The sequence below is a fragment of the Solea senegalensis genome, linkage group LG13, assembly GCF_019176455.1.
Source record: "Solea senegalensis isolate Sse05_10M linkage group LG13, IFAPA_SoseM_1, whole genome shotgun sequence".
Classification (NCBI taxonomy): domain Eukaryota; kingdom Metazoa; phylum Chordata; class Actinopteri; order Pleuronectiformes; family Soleidae; genus Solea; species Solea senegalensis.
This window is the reverse complement of record NC_058033.1, coordinates 18,316,536-18,339,971: the sequence shown is the minus strand read 5'-3', so window position 1 is coordinate 18,339,971 and position 23,436 is coordinate 18,316,536. Positions and strand designations below refer to the sequence as shown.

General features: G+C 43.4%; 1 protein-coding gene across 3 annotated transcripts; it reads right to left on the bottom strand.

Moving 5' to 3' along the window:
- Positions 1–1,342: 1,342 nt before the first annotated feature.
- Positions 1,343–22,831, bottom strand: LOC122779494 (glutamate receptor 1-like). 3 transcript variants are annotated; one of them, XM_044041917.1, is made up of 18 exons: positions 20,247–22,831; positions 19,536–19,670; positions 16,419–16,658; positions 14,857–15,041; positions 14,698–14,751; positions 14,450–14,608; positions 13,826–13,993; positions 13,247–13,351; positions 12,767–12,880; positions 12,492–12,698; positions 12,188–12,403; positions 11,878–12,003; positions 11,624–11,760; positions 11,002–11,200; positions 10,592–10,839; positions 5,960–6,074; positions 3,273–3,407; positions 1,343–1,940 (listed from the first exon to the last, which is right to left on the bottom strand). In XM_044041917.1, the coding sequence occupies exons 1-18, from the start codon at positions 20,326–20,328 to the stop codon at positions 1,707–1,709; spliced, it is 2,859 nt and encodes a 952-aa protein (XP_043897852.1). In that variant the 5' UTR covers positions 20,329–22,831; the 3' UTR covers positions 1,343–1,706. The 3 variants fall into 3 exon arrangements, with proteins under 3 accessions (XP_043897852.1, XP_043897851.1, XP_043897853.1); XM_044041916.1 differs by lacking the exon at positions 5,960–6,074 and adding an exon at positions 4,355–4,469 and having other exon boundaries at positions 11,624–11,742; XM_044041918.1 differs by having other exon boundaries at positions 11,624–11,784; positions 11,932–12,003.
- Between the last annotated feature and the right edge of the window lie 605 nt (positions 22,832–23,436).

Here is a 23,436-nt window from a genome sequence, read left to right as displayed (position 1 = left end):
TCCTCTTCTGACTTCTCCTCCTCCTTCCTCCTCCCCTCCTTCTTCCTCCTCTTCTGGAAGTTTCCATGTGAACAGGCAGTAGATGTTAATGAGATTTCTGGGGCTAATTGTGGACTTTGTCTCCGTCTGTCTCTGTCTGTGTCCGTCCTCCCTCACAGCTCAGGGACTAATGAGGTTTTACATTTTATGATGTCCCCCTTAGGACAACAAACCACTCAGCGCAAGGTCCTCAGAGTCCAGAGAAGAGGAGAACCTGAAGAGAAACGAGGACAAACACATGAAATAATGAGCGTGTGTGTCTGTGTGTGTGTGAGGGAAAGAGGAAGTAAAGTCACAGAGACACAATAGGAAATGAATAGCGTCCACTGAGATACGAATCGATAAAGAAACAGAAATAGAAAAGATGGACGAGCCTCAGGGTCTAAACACAGTCGAAGTGGAGCTTGTGTCAGTTTTTATTAAATACACTCACGGACCTGATCGCAGTCAACCAAATCAACCAAATCAAAATCACTCCATCAATCGTGACAAACGTCATCATACACTTTAATTCCTGATATTTGTATGAAACAAAGTTCTGCTGCACGTGTTTTCAGTCCAGAGAAACACGAGACCTGCACCATAGACGCATGCTAGTCATCCTCCAGGCCCCTCCCCCTGCCCCTCACACTATATAAACCGGAACTTGGGGGTGAAACTTGACATCAGCGTAAAGGGAAATGTTCAAATCACACAAACAAACAGAGATGAGAGGATTCTTCAGTGATGTGTTCAAGGGCACGCGTTCGTCTGTGTTTCTGTGACATGCTCAAACTCGCTCGTGTAAATGTGACAAAAGGGAGTTCTTCCTCTGAGACGTGAGACACTGTGAGTGCCCCCTGCTGCTGCTGCTGCTGTTACTTCTGCTGTTACTGCTGTTACTGCTGCTGCTTTTACTGCTGTTACTGCTGCTGCTGCTGCTGCTGCTACTGTTACTGCTGCTGCTGCTGCTGTTACTGCTGCTGCTGTTACTGTTACTGCTGCTGCTGCTGCTGCATAAGATATCTCACTTTAACAACAGGAAACTGACGTTTGTAAAACACTCACTCTCCCACACCAAACCTCATAGAGAAAACCAGTGATTTTAACATGACAGCACACAGGAGTTCACAGGAGTTGTTGATCCACTGCTCCCTCCATCACTAAGTTCAAACGTCTTATTTTGTCAATTCGGCATTTTAACTATTTCCTTCAGATTGACCTCAGTGACACAAAGTGACCACATGAGGCAGCAGAGGACCAGCCGCTCCTGTGTCCCCGCCAGCTAAAATCCCTGATTTTCTCTCTGGGGTTTGGTGTGGGAGAGTGAGTGGTTTGCAAACGTCAGTTTCCTGTTGTTAAAGACATCGTAGACTAACGCAGCACTCTGAAAGAGTGAGCCTCTGCGTCTCAAACAGGGTTTCTCAGCAGCAGGGGGCCCTCACAGAGTCATTACCTCTGACAAATCCGACAATTACACTTAATTAAAAGAGAAAAAAGGAGGAGTCAGCTCGTTGTTTCTCTCCTCACACTCAGTTATTGCAGTTTCATTGAGTTGAGTTTGAAACAGTGTTTGTTGAAAAGTTAACTTGTGTTATTTGTTTGTTTTTATCCCAGTTTTTCATCAGACACACACACACAGACAGACAAATAGGAGCGTTCTGTCCAATCAGGAGCCTCAGTCTGGATCACATGCTGGTGGAGGACAGTCCCAGTCCAGCTGACTTGCTCATGCACGGTAAACCCTGAGCTCCAGATTTTGGGAAGTCTTGCACCATCACGCGACCATTCTCGCCCCCGAATCCAGATGCTCCTCCTCCTCCGAATGACCCGCCCACAGCCGCCACCATACCACTGGCTCCTCCTCCTCCTGTCATCATCCCGCTAAAGCTGGTGCTCAACATGGCGGCATCGATGAGCTCCTGCAGGAAACAGAGAAAAAAACTTGTAAGCTAATAACTGTCACATGAGATTTTATATATTATTAAGAAAATAATGATGATATGAAGTACTTTTATGATGATTTAAAAAAAAAAGAATTCCATTGAATATTAACCATGATTATGATTATTGCTATGTTTGTATTTTGGTTTAAATTTCAAAGTTCAAATGTCAAACTTTTTTGTGGGTGGTGTACAAATAAAGCTAACTTATCATTATAATTACAAATATAATAAATAAAATATTAAAATAAACCTGCAGACTCACGATCATATTATTAGGAACAAGTAGTTTTAGACATCAGTATGAATCCACACAGCAGCTCGTTAATACATCGATAATAAGTTTGAAAATAAATCCTAATGAGTGACGAATAAATCACTAAAACCTGTTTTGTAGTAATATTTTAAAAAATGTAGAAGAAAACCCATCATTGTCTTCATTAATTCACGTTTCTCATAAAATTGTACAGTTCCCTAACAGTTGTGCTGTTCCCGTGAACGCACTTTGCTGTGCTCGTACAAAACCTGTGACGTCACGTGACTGCGCTTTGCTGCGCTCGTACACAGCTGTGATATAAAAATGTTTTCCCGCCAGGTCTCAAACCAGGGACCGCTCACGCAAACGTGATAACCACTACACTACGGAAACCAGTGGCTGTACTTCTCGCCGTTTACATTTACATGTCACACAGCAGGATTAAACGCTTATCATATGCTATTACACATTTATTACATGTATTCACACATTAAGACGCATAATTACAGACAAAGACGCGCACTAAAGCACATTAAATAAACTCTAAAGTGAATTATTACCTTTGACAATGACATCACTTCACTGGGTGTAATCTGACTACTTTTAGTGTATGTATTCAGATTACTTTGCTGGATGAAATCAGATTACTGACACATTTTAAATCAGATTATCTGAGCAGTTATGATCAGACTGTTTTTGTAATCAGATTAATTCAATGGTTCTAATCAGATCGTTTGAGCATAATTCTGTTGTTTTAGTGAATATGATCACTGTATATATACATATATATAAATACAGTATGTATGTGTGAGTGACTTGTGACATCAAAATGAAACAATATTTTAATTTATTTATCCATAAAACTCTGACTCTGGTTGTTTTGTTAGTTGGTTGGTTGGTTGATCAATATTGGTTTGTTACTTGGAACTGATTGGTTGGTTGATTACTTGGTTAGTTACTTGGTGAGTTGGTCGAACTCTCGGTGACTGGCACAGGCAGTGAAAGTTGTTTTACAGACGCATGGTGACATCATCAAGCAGGAAGTGATGACTCACCTTCATCCTCCTGGACTCGAGGCGGGATTTATAGCAGAACTCGACCAGAGCCACCAGCATGGCCAGACCCAGTCCACCAATCAGGATGTAAAACACTCCCGCCACATTGCTCAGACTGAGCGCACTCGTCTTGTCCTGTCAGCACAGAGAGGCGGAGTCAGGGACAGCCAATCGCATCGCAGGAGGTCATGACATCACTATTCCTCGAACAGTTGTCAAAGGCTGTGATACAGACGACTTTATTTCATCAGAACAGAGAATGTAACTTTGCCTCCACCACTGTCTGCTCTCCTGTAACGACTGAATATACAAATAGAATTATAAAATAAAAGTGATTCTCTCCAGGAAATCACAGCGTTTGTCTGTTTATTTGTCTGTCACATGCAAAGTCATGCACAGAGAAACATGTGTGCGCTTTACTAAATTATTAAGTAAAAATAACAGCTTTTATTCATCACAAATAATACAAATGTAATTAAAAAAAAATAGTATCAGCCTAAAAAACACACATGTGAACCTAAAGGATATATAGGATATAAGTGTGAAGCCGAATTGACAAAATAAGACATTTGAACTCAGTGATGGAGGCAGCAGTGGATCAACAACTCCTGTGTGTGTGTGAGACATTAAAATCTAAAAACTAATCTTTAAATTGATTTGTTGGATTTTTTTTTGGGTGGGGGGGTTTTGAGTGGCTTCAATTTCATTCAGTCAGCAGCCATAAACAGAGAGAGGCAGATGTAAGACATGACTGCAAAATCATGTACGTGTATGTGTGATGACTTTATTTAAAAAGTATCCTCTCCTGAAGCTTTCAAACATGTCAGCACAGAATGAAATAAATGTAGATTTGTGACTAAAAGTAAAGTGATGTATAAAAGTCAGTCTGTCTGTCTATGGCTGCCTCCAGGAAAACTGTGAGGACTTTTTCTGGAGAAACCTGAGCCAAAGTGTGACCTGATGTGATCTGACGAGATGAAGAAGAAACATAAAAAAAACATATTTTTGGGGTAGGTTTGAGGGTTTGAGGTCAAAACAACACATGACCTATGGTCCAGGCCGGAGTGACCTCAAGAACTGACCTTTCTGCCGGAGTCCTTGTGTCCACACTCCCCCTTGTCATACCACCACTTGTTTTTCAACTTGTCTAAGACGGCTTGTTCATTGAGCTTCAGTACGGCTAGGTTTACCGGGATTCTTCAAAGAACCATGGGAGGAAGGGGTGGTGGTGGAAATAACATAAATAACATTATGCACCTCCATGTTATATTATGTTATTGTTCAGGCTGCGGCAACCGTGGCAACCGCAGCAACAGCAGTGGCGGCGAGCTTTAGCAACAGTAGCATTAGCTGTACAGGTGGCACGCTACAGAAGACGCCAAAATATGACAAAAACAAACAAAAATATCAAATGACAATGACACACACACACACACAAATATGTATATATATATATACAAACAAACAAATAATGTTAGCATCAAAGTGATATGTGTTAATACTCCATCCAGCTCGGTTTAGCCTGACTCCCTGTGTGCGAGATGTGTATTATGATATCACTTTGGGTAACCGGCAAGAGCTGGAAACACTCCGCGATCTTTGGTTCACTGATGCTATTGATGATGTACGGGAAAAACTGCAAAACCTGTGAAGAAGAAGGTTAAAAGCGGCCGTGCTTTAACTTTGGAGTCAAATTCGAAACCCAATGAAATGACTTTGGAGTTCACAACAGGACGCACGCCCTTGTCCAAGACCTGTGTTAAAATGATCGTCTGGAGTTAGGGGTGGATGGATCGATCTAAAATATTAAAATATCGATAGTATCCATACTAACGTTGGTATTGGGTATTGATCGATACTTGGGTGATGAGATTGATTTTTAAGTTTCAGTTTCTCTTCTGTACAACTCCAGAAGAGAAACTTCTGGAGTTTCTCTTCACAGAGTGACCGACTGGCCGTACAACACCATTCTTCTCTCACTTCACTCATGCTCAATTATCCCTCCCCTTTACTCCATTGCCAACCCGCTCCCCACTGTGAGGCGAGCAGCGCACTGTTGTGGCTGCGTGATGGCAGAGCGGAAGAGGAGCGCTGTTTGGAGGTTTTTTACAGCTGTAAATCATACCACTGCAACCTGCAATGTTTGCGATGTTAAGGGAAATTTAAGTTTTCTATAAACATTTCTGAGTTACTTAATAAAAGTATTTTTATTTGCCTGAAAACTGTGTCCTGTGTTTTATTATCATCATAAACATGATTAATTAAAGGAAAACTTACGAAATAATTAAATAATCATGAAAATTCAAGTTTTCAATCAGATTTGCAAATTGGTGATGCATTCACTTAATAAATTATGATACATTGCTCTCCCCTACACAAAAGTAGATGGTAGTAGTAAAAAGTATCAGTATTGATATCAGTATTGGCAGTACTGGCCCTGTATTTACTTGGCATTGGATCGATACCAAATTTTGCAGTATCGCACAGCCCTATCTGAAGTCCTCACGCTAACCCGATACAATCCAGTGTCTGGTTTATGTTAGAAGTGTTTCCACCTTCACGACTCCTGTGGAAGACCCTAAACTTCAGTGTTTAACATCCTACAGTAAAGTTTCTGGTTGTTGCCGGTTACCCGCCGGTTGTGCTACTGCCTGTCGTTACCCGTTGGGGGGTCACAGTGATCTGACCTTGGAGTCCCCTCCCCCGACGCCGCACTCTCCCTTGTCATACCACCATCTGTTTTTCAATTTGTCCAACAGGCCCTGCTCGTTCAGTTTTAACACTGCCAAGTTTACAGGGTTTCTACGGAGATGACAGTAACAGTGATGATAGAAGGGGAAACTATGCGTTAATGTGTAGGAAACTGCCGTCGAGAAGACAGAAACATCATGACATGGTTAGTGCCATCAAATCAAACCTCACTGTTCTTCAACCCAGACCTCGTTCAAATGTTGTCGCTTCAGTTTAAAGGATTCTGCTGTAGACGTTCACGGGGCTTCACCACTGTCTCATCGCAAACTGTCATTTCAACAGATCATCTTCCAACCTAAATACAGAACATGATTGTCCCTTGATGGTCTTTGACAACGATGTCTCTCGACTTCCACATGGTAATTGCCAGAGCCACTAGTGGGTGCCAAATCCTAGGAGTCATAATGTGGGTCCTGCATTGAATAAGTAGCTTAAAGAATCTACAGAGCCAAGACCCAGTCTACGCAACTCTGCCAGTCCTCAAAGCTAAAGATCCACCTTTTTTTTTTTCAAATTAAATTTGAATTTCTTCTTCCTTGGCCCAAACCCCATCTTTCCATAGACTTTTATCCAAATCCGTTGTCTAGTTTTTCTTTAATTGTCTAACAGATAAAAAAAACAGGCATTCAACAGTTAAACGTTTGGTGTTGATAATAAAACCAGAAGAGATCTTCATTTTTACAGACATACTGTAGATCTGTGGGCCAAGAGGTAGTTCAACCAATGCAGAATCCAAGATGAATTCTAAACCCACATCTCCAGGACATCTAGATGAGGCTTGTTTGGGACAACCTCCAACATGGACTACCAAGTTTGAGGACTGTCTTGGAAGAGCTGTGTCCTGGAGGAACGAAGAAAGAGCGAGGGGAGGATGTCTGAAGGTAACATCTGGACCACTGGTCTAGAACAGAACAAAATCTGACAGAGGGCCGTGACTGGACTGCGGGCCGGGATTTGGACATATCTGGTCTGGAACCACGAGGACAAACTCTGTGAGGAGTTGGTGGAATATTGGATTTGGATTTCTAAATCTCAAGCTTGTGCTGAGCCCAGTGAACGGCTACGGCAGACGTCCAGGCTTAATCATTAGAGGAAATCACATCTTATTATGGTCTGGATTCAAAAACTGTGACCTAATCCTACAGCTCAACATTTGACTTGCATTCATTTCCATTCCTGAGCTGATAAATAAAGGAGAAACAACATCCACAAACAACACATTGAAATGTGCAGGTTGTGATTATTGATTAGGACGTTTCTTCTTTGCTTTAACAGAAGAATAACACATGTTTCCTCCTCCTTTATGTAGCAGCGATGATAAAAAACAATCACTGATGCTGCTTCAGTCACGCTCGTTAATATAATGACAGCATCATCAGCAACAAGAGTTTTTGTCCTAAAGTGCATTATGTACAGATAATTAATTTATCAGATTCACTAAGTTAGCTTGCTAGTTAGCAAACCTAGCTACAATGCTAATGTATCATTAGGCACATGGGCAAATAATGTAATTATTAAATGAACAAAGCATTTTAAGCATGGACTAAAACATCCATAATATCCATTTTTGGTACGCAGAGCAGCCTGGTCACATGATGCGACGATCGACTGGACGAGATTAGCAGGCTAGTGAGCTGAAAACTTAGCTGAAATGCTAACATCAATTACATGTTGATACACTATTGTTTTTTAATATATATGTGAATTAGCTTGGTCACATAACGTGATAAGTGAATGGATGAGATTAGCATGTTATTTAGCAAAACTAGCTGCAATGCTAACATGTTGACACAGTACTATATATATATATGTGTGAAATAGTAGAGTGATTGAATTAACAAATTTAGCTTGAGACTTTGCAAAGATGATGTCATAATGCAGTTTTAGAACAACACTCTGCTCCTAATCTGCTAACAACAACCTCATCAACAACAACAACAACAACATGAGAGAAAATCAGATGTTTTCATGAGCTGTGTTAGCCATTAGTGCTCAACCCAGAGACAGCACATACACATGCACATAAAACCCAGTTACTCATTATGGTCCAAAACAACAGGATGATGTGCTGACATGTGCTTCTCTTTGGAAAAGAAGATTTTCTGTGTCACTGCTTTTGTCACGTTCATACAGCGATGAATGAAATTGCGTACGTTCAGCTTATTCTAATCTCATGTTCTGGAATAATTATTGTTATCTGTCTCTGCGTTCTTCACGGTACATCTGATAAAAAAGATAAATACATATATTTTCATATGCTGCTGTCAGGTAAATATTTAGCTGAGCAATTATTTGAGAGTTGAAGAGATATTTCTGAACAAACCTTACAACAAAATAACCTTAATTATTTGTCAATTTATCCGTTAATAAACAATACATTTTCTCTTCTTGTTTTGAATAACAACTCACACAAATGGCTCAATAGCGCCCCCAATTTGGTCCCTCTGAAGGTTCCTCTGAAGGTCCCTCTGAAGGTTCCTTTGAAGGTTCCTCTGAAGGTTCCTTTGAAGGTTCCTCTGAAGGTTTCTCCCCAAGTTTTTCACCAAACAGGAAGTCGGACCATGTTGGATTTTGTCGTCCATCTTGGCAACTTGCAAAATTTGTACAAGATGCATCAGAGAAAATATGAAAATGTTCCACATGTTCAAAAAGGGGAGTGGCCATGGCAACCATCAAATTTTTTGGGTGAATTCGGACAACTACTAAGTGGGCTGTGACTGTGACGTAGCTGTACATTGACCGATCGTCTCCAAACTTCATATGTGGAACAAAAGACCAACCCTGAACACGTCTACGAACACGAACTTGACCGAACACAACATTTTGCCTTTCATTTCGCCACAAAACAGGAAGTGCCCTGTAACTAAACCATATGTTACCCGCTCTGCTCGAAACTTCATATGGGAGACCAGGGACCCGCCCTGGACATGTCTGCATGCCACGACCTCCACACAGTAAAGAAGGTCATACTCTAGTCTTTGTTCTTTCTCAGAAATATCTCCTGACTCCGGCCGTCACTCCCCGATTCTAACCCTCATGGTTCGGCTCAAACACGATCAGAACTCTGCTGCTGAACTCAGGGTTCTCACTCGGACCAAACCCTGGCAACACTTCTACACTGAAACATCTGCACGATAAAGTTTAACCCTGAGTTCAGTGCAGAATTTCAGCGACGGCAGCTTGAATTGAACAAAGTTTTTACCTGACGGCAGCAGCAGGTGTGTGAATGTGGACAGACGGCGATGTCAGGCAGGCGTGCAGTCACACAGGCAGTGACAGACAGGTAACCACCACAACACACAGGTAGACAGGCCGACAGACGGACACACACACACACATACTGACAGAGACAAACAAGAGAGAGAGACACACACGTGAGACAGATTAAGACAGTTGGACAGACAGAGAGACAGACACGCAGACAGTAAACACGTCCAAAAACTTAAAACTATATCTGGGTTAGTTTGTCCTACGTCTTAGTCACATAATCAGATTAGTGATTTAATGACGAATCAAATCAATATTATTGATGACGTATCTGCAGGCTGACCCCGCCCCCTTAAAGGTCTGGAAATGCTGCGGGGTCCCAAACACTGGATCGTGATGGGTCACAGGGAATCTTTTTGGGGGAATTTTCTCAAACTTAAACTTAAAATTCAATTTGAATTGTTCTGTTATTACTGTGTATTTTAAGACAGTTGAATGGTTAAATGTGGGAAAACTTGTTGAAAAGAAGCCCATTGCTGCCTCCTACTGGCGACTGTGAGAGCTGCCTGAAGATGTGTCATTCTTTGATGATGTCATCAGTGAGAGCCCTCAGCTGAATCAAGGCATGGTCAGAGCTGCTGCATTTTGTTCTGCTCATGATAAAGTGGGTCTTTAACGGCATTGTCGGTGCGTATATTGCTTGGCAAGTGTTGTTATTGTTGTCAGACAGTGTTGCTGAACATTAGACATTCATGTTATGTTATTTATGTTTTCGAATTATACTCTGTAAAGTATGTTTAGCATAAGGCTATGCTCACAGCTAATATCCTGTAATGTGATACAGTGTGTTCAATGTTGCTGTTGTCAAGTGCTCATGAGGACATTGTATTTTACTTTCAGTTTTACCCGACTCCATATGACCTCAATAAAAGGAGTACAAGTTTCAACTCTCTTGTCACGTCGTCGTTTTGGAGAGGAGTTTATTCTGACTGTCGACTCTAACAAGGCGTTAGAGGCAGGGGACAGTACATGAATTAATCTAACAAAAATGTGTCTCAGATATGGATGTAAAAAAACAAAAAACTGAAATTCATTTTAGGTTTTTTTTCTTATCATACACTTTAAGCACATTCTGTGCTTAAGTCCACAACTGCAGGGAAGCAGCTTGGACCATTTTCTTGAGTTTCCTGAGTGTGTCTGTTAGCGTGGGTCAGTCTGCAGATCCTAAACAACCCAAACATGAACCAACAGTCTGAAGTTATCAAAACTAAACTCTGCATAAAACAAACTTAACGTGACACTGAAACAGAAAGAGACAGAACGAGACACGACCACTTCCTGTGCAGACATTCAGAGTTTACCTGAGCGGTGAGCCTTTGGGCGTGGCCACGCCGTAGCCCTTGGAGTCCAGGTTGCCTCCCACTTTCATGGTGTCACAGGGCTTCCTCTGCTCGATGTACTCGTTCATGGCAGACTCCAGCAGGTACGCGTACTTCCCCTTCGACTTCCTGACACGCAGCACGCCTTCGTCCGTGTTCCTGACGAACACCGAGGGCTCAGCGCTCCGCATGTACGACCACATCTTTTCAAACACGGCGATCTTTGACCTCTAATGTTCAACAACAGTGTAAAGACAGAAAAAACAAGCACCTCAGAGTTCCATCAAAACCTGGACTTCCTGTTTCTGTGAGTGCTGTGTAATAATGGCGAGTATCAAGTATAAACCGCGTCTTGTCTACATTGAGCCATAAAAGAGCAACGTCGTCCTCACACTGAAGAACTCTTTGGTGGAACCTCCTTCCAGGGTTCCGTAGGAGATCTCGGACTGCTTGGCCAGGTCCTCGGCGCCCTCTATGGGGGACACCATCCTCTCCACAGTGAGGAAGGCCGCCAGGTTGGCTGTGTAGGACGAGATGATGATGAGGGTGAAAAACCACCAAACTCCTCCGACAATTCGACCAGAGAGAGACCTGAGGAGGAGGAGGAGGAGTCAGTATTTATACGGACAGGTGAGCAGAGTCTCCTTCTGTTGAAACCCTGCTTTTATTTTTGTAAAGATTGAACGAACAATTGTGTATAATTATCACTCTATATGCAGATGACTCAACACTGTACATGTAAATGAACTACAGTGTGACTCGTGTTCGTTTACGTGTATGTTATTACATGTCCTGCAGGAGGTGACACAACGGGGTCGGCTTCACACGCACACACACACAGACACGCACAAACACGCACAAACACACACACACACACACACAGACACGCCTGAAATAGAAAGAGCTTCAGGCTTCAACAAAACAATAAAATATAAGTGACCAGGCAGCAGTGTGTGTGTGTGTGTGTGTGTGTGTGACAAACATGCGTCTCCCGCCCACAGTCATGTGACCCACCGCGGCGAGATGTCACACCCCTGCTGCATGAAGGCACCGAGTGAAAACCACAGAGAGTTGAAGATCCCAAAGTCATTGGTGTGTTCTGGAGCCTCCTTCTCTTTCTGTTGGTTCTGGTTCTGGTTCTGGTTCTGGTCCTGGTTCTGGTCCTGGTCCTGGTCCTGGGAGAACACTGACAAAATATTAACTGTTACAATCTGAGCCACAAAGTACTACGTGAACCTCAACTATGACGTCGACGACGACAATGAAACACCTGGTGAGTGAGTGAGCTCCGACGACGAGGTGGGCGGAGCTCGGCGAGAGGCAGAGGAGGGCAGAGTTTCGTCTTCGTCATCAGACTCCTCCCCCTCCCACTCGTATGGACTGAAGCGACTCACCTGAGAAACACAAACAGAGAGAGAGCGAATGTCAGCGCAATCTGCAAACCACTCACTCTCCATGGTTGTGTCGTCGTGTGTACCGGTTATGTAGTTGTGTGTAGTTACGTGTAGTTGTTTTGTAATTGTGTGCAGTTGGGGTGACCGTGCAGGCCCTGCCCTCTGCCCCGCCCCCCTCCCTCACCAGGAAGAGCACCACGCTGACGCCGATGTAGGCGAACACGATGCACATCCAGATCTCGTAGGCCAGAGGATCCAGAAAGGAGAAGACGCCCGGTTTGGACTTGGTGGGTTTTTTGATCATGATGGAAATCCCCAGAGACATGAACGGTTTGGTGAAGTCGATCATTTTCTCTCGCACCAGCGTGATGGTGAGCGGAGCAACCGCCACGTCGGCTTTCTGCCACAGACGAGGAAGAGGAAGAGAGGTCAGCGGGATTCACAGTGTGTGTGTTGTTTTTTCAGTGTGGGTCAGGGCTGGATCTCACCCCGTACACCAGTTCTCCCACCATGCCGTTCCAGGTCTTGGTCTCTGGGTCTCTGGAGCCGTACTTGCCGTCGCCCACCAGCTCCAGGCGATACGAGAAGCCCACGTGTTTGGCAATCTCTGAGGCCAGCTCAGCGCAGTAACCCTCGTACCGGTCGTTCCCCACAAACTGCTCATGGTTCTTCTTCAGCATCATGTACGGAGCCTCCTGTGTGCGTGTGTGTGTTACATTTAAAACAGATGACGACAAAGATAACAACTTAAAGACAGTCTTACCAGTATAGTGGTGACGACGTAGGTTCTATTCTGTAAACCGTGAAAATATTCCTCCACCTGTGGCTTGTACATCGCTGTTTTCACATAGCCCCGCCTCTCGTTCCAGTGTCCAATCTGAACACAGAGCAGCGCGTCACCTCCCCGCCCCCTTTCTTTCTGCAGAACTCGTACATTTCTTCGGAAGAGCATCGCATTCACCGAAGATCCTTTTAAAAAGGCTCTGTGATGTTTTTTTCTCTCTCGTAAAAACAGATCAAATAATCTGGTGAAAACCTTTTTGAAAAGGATTTTCAGTGAATGTGATTCTGTACATTTCAGTTTGAATTTATGTGATTTTGTCTTTGACATGTGATGAAGGTGAAACGTGTGCCGCTTTTAAAACTAATTTAAATGATAATCCCAGTTTTAATCCCAAATCACAGTTTAAATCGTAGTTTTAATCCCATCTTTAATCCCAGTTTTAATCCCAGCACACCTCACCTTCCTGGCTCCAGTATGGCTCAGTTCCATCACAGTCAGAGTGAAGTTGGTTCGATGTCCTCGCTCATCAAACTGAACGTGTCCCGTCAGTCCCTGGAGACGCACCTGCAGACACACAAACTCTGTTTGTGTTCTCTAACACTTTTATCTAAACAGGAAACTGGAGTTTGTAAACCACTCCCTCTCCTTTGTTGTGTAGTAGATGTGTAGCTGTTCTGTAGTAGTTGTGTCGCTGTTGTGTAACTGTTGTGTAGTAGATGTGTAGCTGTTATGTAGCTGTTCTGTAGTAGTTGTGTAGTAATTGTGTAGCTGTTGTGTAGTAGTTGTGTAACTATTGTGTAGTAGTTGTGTAGCTGTTGTGTAGTAGCTGTGTAGCTGTTCTGTAGTTGTTGTGTAGTAGTTGTGTAGCAGTTGTGTAACTGTTGTGTAGTAGCTGCTGTTCTGTAGCTGTTGTGTAGCTGTTGTGTGTAGTTGTGTAGCTGTTGTGTAGTAGTTGTGTCGCTGTTCTGTAGCTGTTCCGTAGTAGTTGTGTAGTAGTTGTGTGAACTGTTGTGTAGTAGTTGTGTAGCTGTTGTGTACCTGTTGCAGTGCTCTCTGGATGTCGATACCTTGACCCCACGGTGCAGGTGGGTTGGCCAAACATTCTCCTGCGTTGCCACGGCGAGAGATGTCGATCCTCTGGCGTCGCAGGTTGTGGAAGGCCGTTGCCATGGCAACGACGCCGTCGTAGGTCAGGGCTCCTGTGTACTGACCAATGGGAGATGAGAACAACCGTCACAGTGTGTATGTGAGACAACAGTGTGACTCAAAGTATACAAATTTACCAGTACTATGATTACGACTGATTTACTGTAAAAAAAAAGTTAAATTAACGGTTAAAGTAGCAGTGTTTACGATGGTGGCCATCTTGTAATCCCGTGCCGAGTTTCTGAGGCCAGGAAGCGTTTGTGAACTCAGAAACTCGGCACGGGATTTCTGAGTTCCGCTTACAAATGGAACGCATCATTAGACCCTGCATCCTCAGGACGGTGCAGTACACACTCTGACCTGTTGGTGGCAGTACATGAACCCGCATGGCCACGCCCACCACAAGCTGTAAATCCAAGTTAAAAAGCAACACACCGACAGCTAACTCCACCCACTGCTTAATTTTGAAAAATGCCCAGAGGTGGGTGGAGAGTTGAGTCCGTGTGTTTGTAGTACCCTCAGGCTCCTGCGGGGCAGTCTCAGGTCTTTACTGTCAAAGTCCAGCCAGTCCTGGTTGATCTTCTCCACTCCAGGATCAGACCAGTCCACCAGCTGGAAGCCCGTCACGTTTGGACCGAGCTTCTGGAACTCAGTGATGTTCAGGTCGGTGAAGCCCTGACACACACACACACACACACACACACACACACACAGTATAACTGACTGACCCTCTCCTCCACACACACACACAGTGTGGGACTCACCAGGCTGACCAGGATGTAGTGGTAGTTTTTCAGGTTCCTCCTCTGAGCAGAGATCTGAAAACACAACAAACCATGTGTGAGTTAGTTATGTGTGTGTGTGTGCGTGCGTATGTGTGTGCCTGTGTGTGCGTGTGTATGTGTGTGCGTGTGTGCATTCACCAGGTTGAGGATGGAGTTGAGTCTCTCCACTTCACAGTCGATGATCACCTGAAACTCCCTCTTGAAGTCGAGGTCATTGAGCAGTTTGACGAACGCCGCCTCCGTCAGGACGTCCAGGTTGACGGTGGTGACCTGCCACGTCTGCTCCGCCGCCGTGTCCAAGATCTTCTGCAGCACCGACAGACCTGAGGCCACAGAGTGACGGACTTAAAATCAACTCTGGGTTAGGTCTAACTCTAGACTGGTTTAGGTCTAACTCTGGACTGGTTTAGGTCTAACTTTGGACAGGTTTAGGTCTAACTCTGGACTGGTTTAGGTCTAACTCTGGACTGGTTTAGGTGTAACTCTGGACACGTTTAGGTCTAACTCTGGACTGGTTTAGGTCAAACTCTGGACAGGTTTAGGTCTATGAACAATGAACATTTGGTTAAACTCGTAAAAACATCCAAACCAGAGAAGTAACTAAGACAAAGACGCGGCTATCGTCTTCGTCTTTGTCTCTTCATCCTGAAAAAGGGACAAAGTGTCTCCGTCTGTCGTCTCTGCTGCACTTGTAACCAGTGTGTTGGTGCGTGAACGTGTGAATAACACAGTGTGTGTGTGTGAGACATTAGCATAGCGACGCAGCAGCAGCGACCCACACTAACTCAGTTTCATGTTCAATTACACACACACACACACTCTGTTCATGCGAGCTGAAGTTTTCTCCGCAGCTGTGGTCTGTGTGTCCCTCTGTCCTCCGTGTGTCCCTCAGTGTATCCCATTACATGTCATTTAGCAGACGCTTTTATCCAAAGCGACTTACAATGGAATTGAGTACAATCAGCGAGGGAATCGAACTTGCGACCATTGCGACCATGATGTTTTTCGCACATTTGGTACCGGTCTTAACCACTGAGCCACTTCACCCCCTCTGTCCTCTGTGTGTCCCTCTGTCCTCTGTGTGTCCCTCTGTCCTCCGTGTGTCCCTCTGTCCTCTGTGTCCTTGTGGACTCTTTGAGGACTTTAAGTTAAAACACTTCACTGTCACTCACTGAACTTAGGAGCCTTTACTGCCAGGCTGCCATGTATCCATGGCAACCAGACAGAGCGATAATTATGGGATGAGTCAGGGTCGATAACTTCTTTATCTGTGTGTGTGTGTGTGTGTGTGTGTGCATGTGTGTGTGTGTGTACACATGCGCACACACACACACACACACACACACACAGAGGAGAGTCTGTTGCAGTGAGTCGTTCACCAGCAGAAAAAATGTTCTTTATTGAGACAAGAGGAAACAAGGAGAGGAAACAAGAGGAGAGGAAACAAAGAGAGAGAAAACAAGAGGAGAGGAAACAAGGAGAATAAACAACAGGAGGAGAGGAAACAAGAGTGCAGGAAAGGAAACAAGGAGAGAAGTATGTTTTAAAGGAAAATAGATGACAGATAGATGAAGCCAGGAATTTAACCCTTGACCGTCAGTTGAAGCTACCACCTCCATCACTTTGTCCATGTTTTTTGTTTCTTTGATTGAAGTTTATAGAGTGATCATGTGACACAGCAGAAAAACACACGTCCTCACCTGAGTCCGAGCTGTACATGTAGACGAACCTGGTCCAGCAGAAATGCTCCAGCAGGGACATGAGCGGCTCCTGCAGCTCAGGACGAAGCTGCACCACAAACTGGTTGTTGGTGTGAACGGGAAACGACGGCGTGACGAAGCAGACATGCAGCGAGCCACAGAATGACATCAGCATGTTGACCGTCCGCTGGTCGTACAGACCCATGATGGCGTACACGCCTTTAGAGAACTGCGAGCAGACTGAGGACGACAAGAGGACGACACAATCACATCACAACCGCGCCGAGAAAAACGTCAAAAAACACAAGACTGAAACTAATTCACCACTGGACGTTTATGTCCTTAAGGTGATGAATGTAACCATTTATTTTACAGTTTAATACAGAACAAATTTAAAGATCAACAAATTTTGTTGCAAAGGTTTTCGTAAAATTTAATAAGAAAAAGTTTTTTATAAATATTTTGTAAAACATCAGTGATATTAGCTGCAGGGACACAGGAGCTGCTGGTTCACTGCTGCCTCGTGTGGTCACTTTGTGTGACTAATAAACGCGAGCGTAGGATTTCAAAATGCTGAAAATGACAAAATAAGACATTTGAACTTAGTGATGGAGGCAGCAGTGGATCAAGAACTCCTGTGTGTGTGTGTGACGTTAAAATCACTGATTTTCTCTGTGGACTTGGTGTGGGAGAGTGAGTGGTTTATGAACTTCAGTTTCCTGTTGGATGGATTCTATTCATGTGTGAGATCAGCAGGGGGCGCTCACAGTGAACATTCACTTGAATATGTTTTTGGGTTTTTTATTTACAATTATAAAACATTGGTGACATCATCACTGCAGGAGAAGAAACAAGCAACATTGTTTCTTCTGTGTGTGTGTGTGTGTGTGTGATGAAGGAGCGTGATGACGTCCCGGTGGGACTGTGGCGCTAATGCCAAGAGACAGACACTTCGTTAGCATGGCGGTGGTGTCTCCCTGAGGACAAACATCTATTGTTAGCGTCTTAGCATTAGCCACAGGGATGTGGAACAGCAACACACACACACAACTGAGTTTTACCTGTGGTCAATGTGTTGTGTTTTAAATGAATAAAGACAAAGAGATAAAGAGTTCATTCATTTATAGATTCTTTAAACACATGTATGTTTTCATTGACTTACTAATGAACACAAATGCTTAAAGGGATATTTCAGATTTGACACACGCACACACACACACACTCTCCCACACCAAAGCCCACAGAGAAAATCAGTCACACACACACACACACACACACACACTGCTGCCTCCATCACTAACTTCAAATGTCTTATTTTGTCACTTCAGTGTTTGAAGTCTTTAATTTAAACTGAACTCAGTGACACAAAGTGACCACACGAGGCAGCAGAGCTAAGATCACTGGCCATCTCTCTGAGGTTTGGTGTGGGAGAGTGAGTGCTTTACAAACTTCTGTCTAACAGTGAGGTAAAAAACACACATTCACCTTAAATTCTTTTAAAGGTGACATACAATGCTTGTATCACACATATATGTTAGTTATGGAGGTCTACTTACATATATTAACTTGTTTTCATGATTAAAAACCTCCTAATTGCGAGCCGATCAAAATATCTCCTCACTGACGCTCTCGTCAGCCGCGCTGTTTCAGACCAAAACCACACCCCTAGAATGTGGACTGTGTTGTGATTGGCCAGCCAACGAGATTTTTCCCACTGTCCTGTGATTGGCCAGGTACCTGGAAGTGACGTAATAGATAGGCCAGCTCTCAGATACACAGCTCCCCCTCTGGCACGGTGGATGCTCTGCATCTCAGCAGCTACGACGAGAGTAGTTCTTCTTCTGCGGTTGAATGTACGCAACCGGATGTGCCCGGACTAGTGCCCGCACCAGGAGGCACTACGGTGGTGAGAGGAGTGGTGAGGATTTTTGATGACGATGATTAAGGAAGTGCCGATCCGCTTCGCAGAGCCCAGGAAAACAATACAACACTATTTTCTCAGCAGTGGCTGAACTGTTTGTTCTGAAACTTTAGGGTTTCATAAACGAGGTAATGACGCAGATACACACACAAACGCAGCATTAATTGGAGCTTCCGGTCTATGTGGGCTTTAACTTTTTGTGATTTGTTTGTTTTAAAGTTAAAGATTAAAGACAAGTTTCACCATGAGATTAAAATCTAGAAAATCGAAAAAGCTTATTTTCTCTTTCTTCTTCTTCTGCTGTGTGTGTGTGTGTGTGTTCATCTATTATTCTGCTTCTCTTCTAAACACGTTAATTGAAGCCTGATCACCTGACACTTTCCCGTGGGACAGACAGACGGACGGACATGTCAGAGGGAAGAGCAGCTCTGTGGGACGCGCGGTCTCAGCTGTGGAGCCCTCGGCGTCCGTCGTCGTCGTCGTCTCTGGCCTGTGTTTAAATAAAGCTCAGTGTCGAAGCCTCAGGTGGCGAGAAGCGAGATGTCTGAGGTCGAGACAAGGTCAGTCGATGCAAACGTGTCCAGGAATTAGGATTCGATTATGGAAATTAATCTGATACTGCTATTTTCAACTTTACATCAGGACTCAAAATGACCTGAATAAAAAATCTACGTCCATGATCTCACTCTTTATCTCACTGTTAGACAGACGTCTGTAAACCACTCCAAACCTCAGAGAGTAAATCAGTGATTTTAGCTGCAGGGACACAGGAGCTGCTGGTCCTCTGCTGCCTCGTGTGGTCACTTTGTGTCACTGAGGTCAATCTGAGTGAAGGATTTCAAAAGCCGAATTCACAAAATAAGACATTTGAAGTTAGTGATGGCGGCAGCAGTGGATGTGTGTGTGATGTTAAAATCACTGATTTTCTCTATGGACTTTGGTTTGGGAGAGTGAGTGGTTTACAGACTTCAGTTTCCTGTTGGAAAAGTCTGTGTCACAGTGAGATAAAGACATGAACACATTCTTAAAGAGATCGTAGACTTAAACTGACAGAGATTTTATGACTCAAGTCTTTTGTTAAAGTTTGAGTTTAAATCTGTTCCAAATAAACAAACAAAAACAACTCTGCTACGATGCTACGATGTGAACAACGTAGAAACAGAGTTTACGTTAAAAATAAAAGTACGTGCACTCACAGGCGTACGTCATGGCAAAGCTGCTCCCCGTGTCCACCACGTCCACCTGCGGCACCAGCTTCGGGACGTCCTGATGCTGTGCCAGCGCAAAGCGGAAAACCTCATACTCGTGGGAGCCTGAGGGGAAAAGGCCCCCTGGTGGTCAAACACAGACACACAGTTAGACTCACTTCCTTCCCAGAATTGCAGACTGATCGTCATCGTCATGACAACATCATGAGGACATCATTACACAACACGAGGACGTTTAATGTGACGGAGCCATTTGGTGGAAACAGCATCTGGTGGAGAGTCGTGAATATGATCACTTTCAAAGTAAAAGCCCAGAATTACACCCAGGCTTTCAATGGGACATTTTTGTACTTAAGGGTTTGAGTGTAACACGAGTTACTACACATGAACACAGACCAACACTCATGCATGAATACATATGAACACATGAACACAGACCAACACTCATGCATGAATACGTATGAACACATGAACACAGACCAACGCTCATGCATGCATTCATCAAACTTCCTGTTGGATGTCAAAGTAAAAGTGACGGTCAGTCACAGCAGGTGATCAATCAGAGAGTCGATCAATGGAAAACAATAAAGTGATCGATGGTTTCAGTCAATACTTCAAACAAAGACGTAGAACAATGTTTCTGTTACTGACTGAACAAATATAAGTGAATATATGATGATATATATATATATCACTCACCGATGTTGATGTTACTTGGGAAACTTGTGCAGCTGCAGAGCTCGAGGAGCAGCAGCAGGAAAACAGAGGGAAGCAGCAGCATCTTTAATCGTCCTTGTCCACGAACAACAGCAGCAGTAACTGTGTGTGTGCGAATGTGCGTCAGTGTGTGTGTGTGTGTGTGTCAGTTTAATCCCATTCACTGATCAGGTCCACGTCTTCTGATCTGAGTCAAACATCCATGTGAAGAGCTGAGCTGCTGCAGAGACACTGAGAGTCTGAGTGTGAGACCACTCACACTCTACCCCACTCTCTCTCTCAGTCTCTCTCTCCCTCACTCCCTCTCTCCCTCTCAGGTTCATCTCCTCATGTACGATGAAGTCTTTACATTAAACAACATAAAAATCCATGTAAGAAGATGATTAAAGGTGATTGACAGCAGATTCAAACTGATATTTGTGGATCATGTCATGATAACCATCAAAGCCAATATCGGACTGACCCAGATGTTCTGATGATTTTACACAAATATTCTATAAACCAGAAACAATTTGATTCTGTGATTTTCACCAGTATTAGACTGATACCAATTTCATTATCAGTAATTATGATCAGTATTGGACCAATAATGATTCTGAGTATCACTGAGTTTGACTAGTATTATGATTAACCAGTATCGGACCAATACTGTTTGTAAATATCATATCAGCTGGTTGTCATGTTTCTCCTCTAAACGTCTTACGTTGTCTTTTGCGTCACAAAATAATCCAGGCTGAAAGAAAACATGTTTAAGTGACAGAACTATTTATTTTTCTCTCTCAATAATGACCTCATGACCTCGTCAGGTTGACCTGCTGACCTTCAGAGGACCCTGAAGCTGCTGACTGAACAAACAAACCAGAATCTGAACCACTTCACTTTGATTATTTCAGATGAAACATCGAATATAACTGAACAGATTGTAATGTAGATTACAATCTAATCTAAATATAAAGGACTGAAGACAGGCGACTGTCCAAGTCATGAAGCTAAATGCCTTAGCTACCTTGCTAGCTAGTTAGCATTGCCGTCAACCATAACCAGATCAGGATCAGTAAAAGCTTCATCATTGTCATAAGCGCCGTGAATTCATCCAATAATTGTTGAGCAACAGTGATGTTAGCTATTAAAACAGTGATGTTAGCAGTAGCAACAGTGATGTTAGCCATTACACAGTGATGTTAGCAGTGATAGCAGGACTAACAGTAAAAACGGTGATGTTAGCAGTAGCAACAGTGATGTTAGCCATTAAAACAATGATGTTAGCAGTAGCAACAGTGATGTTAGCCATTAAAACAGTGATGTTAGCAGTTAAAAAAGAGATCTTAGCAGTGTTAGCAGTAGTAACAGTGATGTTAGCAGCGATAGCAGTAGCAAAAGTGTTGTTAGCAGTGTTACCAGTTATAACAGTAAAAACAGTGATGTTAGCAGTTTTAGCAGTAGTAGGTTTTATATCACAACAATGGACCAGCTTGGTGGACAAGCCCTGTCGCTAATTTGACTGTCAATATATTTCTGAATAATTGTGGTTTTTCACCATTTTCTTCCACAGATCTGGAGGAAAAACATTAAAGCTATTGGTTTCCGGAGGCTTCTAATCACAACATGTCCGCCCTCCTACACAGTTTGCCCACACAGTGAATAATGGCGACGCCGCTAATCCCCTTCTATTCACTTACACTCAGCCAATTAACTGAGACAATACAAAAGCATCCCCTTCTTTAATCTCTCTGCTCTCTCTAAACAGGCTAACGACAGCGGAGGTGGACATGCTGAAATAAGACAAATCAACACATTTTACAGAGTGTGTTTTTAACACAAGCCATTCTCATTATTTTTTATAAACACCAGAGGTTTCAGAAGCAGCAGGGAGACAAAGCTAATTGTCGTCATTTAAAGTTAAAAGTGCTGTTTTAATGAGAACACACACAGCTTACCTGCAAGTCTACATGAAAACGTTTCAAAGGTTCATTAAAGATAAATAACCTTAATCTTACATCTGATTTATGTCGTCTAACAATAGAGCGGGACTCAGCGACGGAGCAGTAGTTTTAGTGATGTTAGCAGTAAAATAGTTGTGTTAGCAGTGGTCAGTGTTTACAGTGGTGTCAGCAGTGTTGGCAGTGGTCAGTGTTTACAGTGGTGTTAGCGGTGTTACCAGTGGTCAGTGTTTACAGTGGTGGAGTTCTCTTTCCAGCAGTGATTTTCAAGTGAAAGTACAACCTTGAATCACACGTGGCTTTAATGTGTCTAAAAATAAATAAAGTAACTTAAATCAAAGCTTGGATTTGTCTTTCACATGAGCAGGCCTTCTGTGTGTGGTCACATGATCCGTGAACAAACTCTCACATGTTCCCGCTCGTTATAATCCGTGTTCAAATCAAACTTTCATGTTCGTTCTGTTGTAATTTGTCGGACATGAAAGTTAAAGGCCTGACGGTGAAACATTAAGGTTAAGCAGCCGAGAGTTCCCTCATGAAAGAGTCATGTTTTTAATCCACACTTTTCCATGAAGGATGACGGGAACATGAATAAATGATGATGGCATTGTGCCCACACAGCAGTGTGTGTGTGTGTAAATCATAGATGTGGAGGGAAAGTGTGTGTGTACACTTCTGTTTCTGCTGCTGCTGCTCTATTGTTCTGCTCCCCCCTGCCTCCCCCTCCCCCACCTCTCACTGTGTCCGTTCAGTCGATGTGACACACACACATACACGTGCACACACACACACTTCCTGTGAAATCAGTCTGAGCTCAGCAGCTCACCTGACTGCGTTCAGTGCAATCAGGTGATGATGTCATGTCGGGTTAGGGTTAGGTATTGAGAAGTGTGGTTAAAGCTACAGTATGTTCACACATACACAGGTATAACAGGAGTAACAGTAGTAGCAATGGTGTTAGCTGTAGAACAGTAGTAGCATTGGTGTTAGCTGTAGTAACAGTAGTAGCATTGGTGTTAGCTGTAGTGACAGTAGTAGCATTGGTGTTAGCCGTAGTAACAGTAGTAGCATTGGCGTTAGCCGCGGTAAGAGTAGTAGCATTGGTGTTAGCTGTAGTAACAGTAGTAGCATTGGTGTTAGCTGTAGTGACAGTAGTAGCATTGGTGTTAGCTGTAGTAACAGTAGTTGACTGGAGTGATTTATTTATTTTATTATTATAAGTGCCACTAGGG

Excerpts from the sequence above, each read along its gene's own strand:
- LOC122779494 (XM_044041917.1), bottom strand. The coding sequence starts at position 20,328 with ATGCTGCTGCTTCCCTCTGTTTTCCTGCTGCTGCTCCTCGAGCTCTGC. Across the intron at positions 16,659-19,535 it reads CTTTGCCATGACGTACGCCT|TCTGCTCGCAGTTCTCTAAA; the intron begins GTGAGTGCACGT and ends TGTCGTCCTCAG. Across the intron at positions 12,699-12,766 it reads ACGTCGTCACCACTATACTG|GAGGCTCCGTACATGATGCT; the intron begins GTAAGACTGTCT and ends ACACGCACACAG.